Source organism: Echinops telfairi, unplaced genomic scaffold (assembly GCF_000313985.2).
Source record: "Echinops telfairi isolate 266 unplaced genomic scaffold, ASM31398v2 ScPeMD7_2565;HRSCAF=3150, whole genome shotgun sequence".
NCBI lineage: Eukaryota > Metazoa > Chordata > Mammalia > Afrosoricida > Tenrecidae > Echinops > Echinops telfairi.
Window position 1 is genome coordinate 11,829,586 of NW_022106463.1, and position 4,716 is coordinate 11,834,301.

Consider the following 4,716-nt stretch of genomic DNA (forward strand, 5'->3'; position numbering starts at 1 on the left):
CACTGACCACCACCCACCGACTACCCACAACCACTGACCACCACCCACCGACTACCCACAACCACTGACCACACCCACCGACTACCCACAACCACTGACCACACCCACCGACTACCCACAACCACTGACCACCATCCACCGACTATTCATAGCCACTGACCACCACCCGACTACCCACAACCACTGACCACCACTCACCAACTACCCACAACCACTGACCACCACCCACCAACTACCCATAACCACTGACCACCAACTACCCATGACCACCGGCCACCACCTACCAACTACCCATAACCACAGGCCACCACCCACCAATTACCCATAGCCACTGACCACCACCCACCGACTACCCATAGCCACTGACAACCACCCACCAGCTACACATAGTCACTGACCACCACCCACCAACTACCCATAACCACTGACCACCACCCACCAACTATCCATAGCCACTGATCACCACCCACCGACTACCCATAGCCACTGACCACCACGCACCAACTACCCATAGCCACTGACCACCACCCATCAACTACCCATAACCACTGACCACCAACTACCCACAACCACTGGCCACCATCCACCAACTACCCATAACCACAGACCATAAGTGAACCACCACCACCACCACTACTAACCACTGATCACCAACTACTGAGTACCAATACCACTAACCAGCCCCCAAGTCCCCCCTGAACCACCACCACCACTGCCCACCACAGCCTGTTCCCATTGGGGCCACAGTAGGGGAGCCCATCAGATGGGACACACGCCTCACACCAGCAAACAACCCAGAGCACCACCTGGAAAATCGCAGCGTCTGGACACACAGTAAAGCCAAGTGCTCAGAGGGCGTTGCCCTGTGTCAGACCCCACTCAGGAGGCGCACATCTGGCCAGTGTGGTCCCTGAGAGACTGGGGAGGGGGCTTGCTCTCTTTGCTTTTGACTCAGGCTCAGTCCCTCTTCTCTCGGTTTTATCTCTGAATGTGGAAGTGACACAACACCCTCCTTCTCCTGCCCTCTGTCCGTCTCTGTCTGTCCATCCGTCCGATTAGCCAGAAACCCTGGCCGCGTTTACAGGCTACTCCCTGCATGAGATCGTGCCGTGCCTGAATGAGCTGCACAGAACCTGCCTGGACATGCCCCAGCGGCCTCAGCAGGCCATTCGTGAGAAGTACAAGGCCCCAAAGTGAGTGTCCAGAGCCTTCTCCCCGGCTCCCTGCCTAGACTGAGTCGCTTCTAGCCAGTGAGCATTGCAAACACGATGCCCACCTGGAAGAGTAAAAACAAACAAACAAATGCGCTCCACACTCAGGACCTTGGTGTCCGACTCATGGCGGTGGCCACCCTGCAGGACAGAGTATAGCTGCCCTGTGGGCTGCGGGGTGTCTTTCTCCCACAGAAGCCACTGGTGGGTTTGAACCACCAACCTTATCGTTAGAGCCCCTGGAGATGTCACTCACTGCCTTTGAATCGATCTGACTCAAGGACAGAGTGGAGCTGTCCCCATGGTGCGTTCCTTAGACGGAACACTTTATGAGAGCAGAAGGCTCTTCTTCCTCCCTCAGAGCAGCCGGTGGCTTTGAACCGCTGGCCTGGTGATTAGCAGCTCCACGCACAGCCCACTGCACCACCAGGGCACCTGGAAAAGTCAAGTTGCCCCGAACATCCAGGAAATCCATTTGGAGAGGCCTTGAAATGTCATTGTCAGTCTGTAGGGTTTTCAGTCATGGATTTGGGTGGTGCAACAGTTAAGCCCTCTGGCCCTTTGAGACCACCGCTGAGCAGCTCTGCAGGAGGAAGGCCTGCTGTCTGCCCCGCGGCAATGCCAGCCCAGAAGCCCTCGGGCAGTTCTGCTCCGTGCCAGGGCTCAGGAAGAGCCACAATCGCACATTAGAGGCAACAAGAACTCCCGCACACAGCAGGACTCCTGGTGGCCCAGTGGGACCTCAGGGTCTAGCTCTTATAGGTGCTTGCACATGCTGACTGAAGGGTTGGGGTTCTACCCACCCAGGGGTTGCACCAGAGCAAAGTTGGTGATCGACCCCCATAGTGATGGCAGCCTAGGGAACCTATGGGGTCACCTGGGGTCCCCGTGAATCAGAGGGAGGCTGGGTCTCAGTGGCCCTGGTGCCCCTTCCAGCAGCAGCACTGAGAGTCGGTGGCTCCCAGCTTCTGTAAAGCAAGGAGGCAGCCTTCTGTGGGCTTGGGGTCCCCCTGCACATGCTGCACTCTCCTTCCAGGTACCTGCAGGTGTCTCTCCTGGAGCCCCCCGCAGTGCTCCCTCTGCAGTGAGGCTGGACCTCTGCTCCCTGGGATGCCGTCGCGGGCCTGAAGGTCAGCCCCTCAGAGGTCAAGGCAGATGGGCGGCAAGACAGATTCCTGTAAATTTATGTCTGGTTTCTTGGACTTATAATATTAGCTTGTAATATAGTCTGACGTTTTAGGACCAGTAAAGAGCTTGCTTTGTGACCCTGTGTTGGGCATGTTTAGTGGTCAGCACAGCTGGCCAGGCTGGGAACTCAATGTCTCCGGCACAGGGCGGGGTCTCGATCTGAATCCAGCGAGTGCTGGGGGGACTTGTCCCAGGGACGCCCTCTGACGTGAGTGAGATCTCCCTGAGACCAAACCAGCTTCCTTTGCGCCAGTTCCAAGTAGAGCCAGTCTGCTGAGGCACTGGGTGGATGTGGACCGCTGTCCAACCTTCCGGTTGCCACAGGGACTTGGCTGTGTCATCAAGGCCTCCCACCATCTGCCTGTTGCCAGCTGCAAGGGATCACAGCCCAGCTGTCACCCACACACCCGCCAGTGCTTACATCAGAGAGGGGACTGAAGCTCCTGCTAAATAAACCCAGGGAGCTTCTCAAAGGGCCCCATAGGGCACACACGTGAGGCCCTGCCCCCATGCCTGCAGGGGAGGGGATGCTCACAGACTACAGCAGCATGGGGCATGGGCTGTCACTGTCTCAGCCAGACAGAAACCAGGTTGATTGGAGGGGCTAAGTGTATTTGTGCAAGCTGTAGACAGGAGCAAACAGTGGGGTGTGGTACCTGCAAACTGCTTCAAAGATTCACTGAAAATCCAGCAAGTTACATACCTTAAACAGACAAAACACAACCCCCAAACCCAGGTGGTGCTCAGGAAATAATAATTACCAGGCTTTACCATGATTGGGACCCCAATGTGAGCAGGCTTCACAGGAAATAACCTGCTCCCCTCCGCCCAGGAATTTTCAGAGGTCCAATTTCCCCCAGGGCCGTCCCCCCACCTGATGTCCCGGTCTCCTTTGCTGATCTACAGGGACTGGCCTGCTTCCTTCCGGAGTTAGAACATCGCTACTGATTGTGTCAACGGAATTTTTATTACAAGGGAGTGGGCTGTTGCATCTCAGATTTTTAACACACGTTATCTCAAATTATGTTTTATTTCTAGTGTCTTGGTTAGCAGTGGGCTGGCTCCTTCGCCCCCTCTATCAAGGGCACTGGCAGGACCCTCAGGAGGTCCGCCATCTGGCCAGTTCAGGGTGAGCCAGCCTGAGCAGAGCGATCCTCCTGCAGAGGAAGGCAGGCGGGGCGCCTGCGGCTCCCCAGGGATGCTGGCTGGCTCAAGCTTCCACCATGAATTGGAGGAAGAGGAGGAGGAGGAGAAGGGGGAGGGGCGAGGGGAGCCAGTCTGGCCTGCATCTTTGGCAGAAGCCTGTTCTGCAGGCGAGCGAGCACCCGGTCCTCTCAGTGCCTGGTCCGTTTGGGACCATAGGAGCCTGGATCTTCGGATGACGTGACATGAACACTGAGAGCGATGACACGCACAAGCCCCAGGGAAATTGTACGCGCAGGGAAAGAGCAAGAGAAGAGATCCCGCTGTTCGGTTCCTTGGTGGGACTAGCTGGGTCCTTGGCTTCGCATGACTAAGAATTCACACCGAAGCCTTGTCTTCCTCCTGTGGCATGGAGGAGAGTTGCTCTGCTGGAGGAAGACATGCTCAGGGCAGTGAGCAGGCTGAGCGCCAGGGTCAGACAGGGCACAGGCTCAGAGGCACTGCTGCCCCTGTTGTGAGCAGCTCGGCTCAGAACCCATCAGGCCACCAGGTGCCGGCAGAGGACCTGTTTCCCAGCGTTTCACTGTGGGTCTGGGCAAGGTTGAGAGAGCCGACAGTCGGTCCACTTTCCACCCAACAGTTCGGACACGGGAAGGCTCATCCTGAGGGCTGCCACGCCCTGGACGGGACACCAACGACGGACCCTGCTTCCTCCATGTTTCCCGAGACGTCTGGTCCTCGTTGTCTCCTGATGCCCCTGGACTGTGTTCTTGGGGAAACGCACCCTTTGGGTCTCCACTGGCTGCTGATTCTATGGTGTGCCCCGTGTTACTGTCTCCCCTCCAGACCTGTCTGCTGTTGGCTGAACGTTGAGGGTGAGGGTTCGTTTCAGACCAGAAAGTGGGTGAAGGGCCATGGGCTCAGGGTTTCACCAGTCTCCAGCCATCCAGTGAGCTGCGTCTCTTTCAGGACGTGGGGTTCCATTCCACATCTTTCCCTCCCACTCCACCAAGGACCTTCTAAGAGGATCACTTTCAGAGCAGCAGGGAGTGGGGGCCAGGCACCACACACACCAGGGCTCACGGCATGTACACATAACCCAACACACACCAGGGCTCACAGCATGTACACATAACCCAAACACACCAGGGCTCACGGCATGTACACATAACCC

The 4,716-nt window shown here is 57.0% G+C and overlaps 1 protein-coding gene across 1 annotated transcript in view; it reads left to right on the plus strand.

The window, feature by feature from the left end:
* Positions 1-2,476, plus strand: part of CCNA1 (cyclin A1) — a 9,971-nt gene extending 7,495 nt beyond the window's left edge. The window contains exons 7-8 of the mRNA XM_004715396.2: positions 1,060-1,193; positions 2,248-2,476. Coding sequence (XP_004715453.1) covers positions 1,060-1,193; positions 2,248-2,299 — 186 coding nt within the window. The 3' untranslated portion in view covers positions 2,300-2,476. The remainder of the gene's footprint in view (positions 1-1,059; positions 1,194-2,247) is intronic.
* Positions 2,477-4,716: the final 2,240 nt, after the last annotated feature.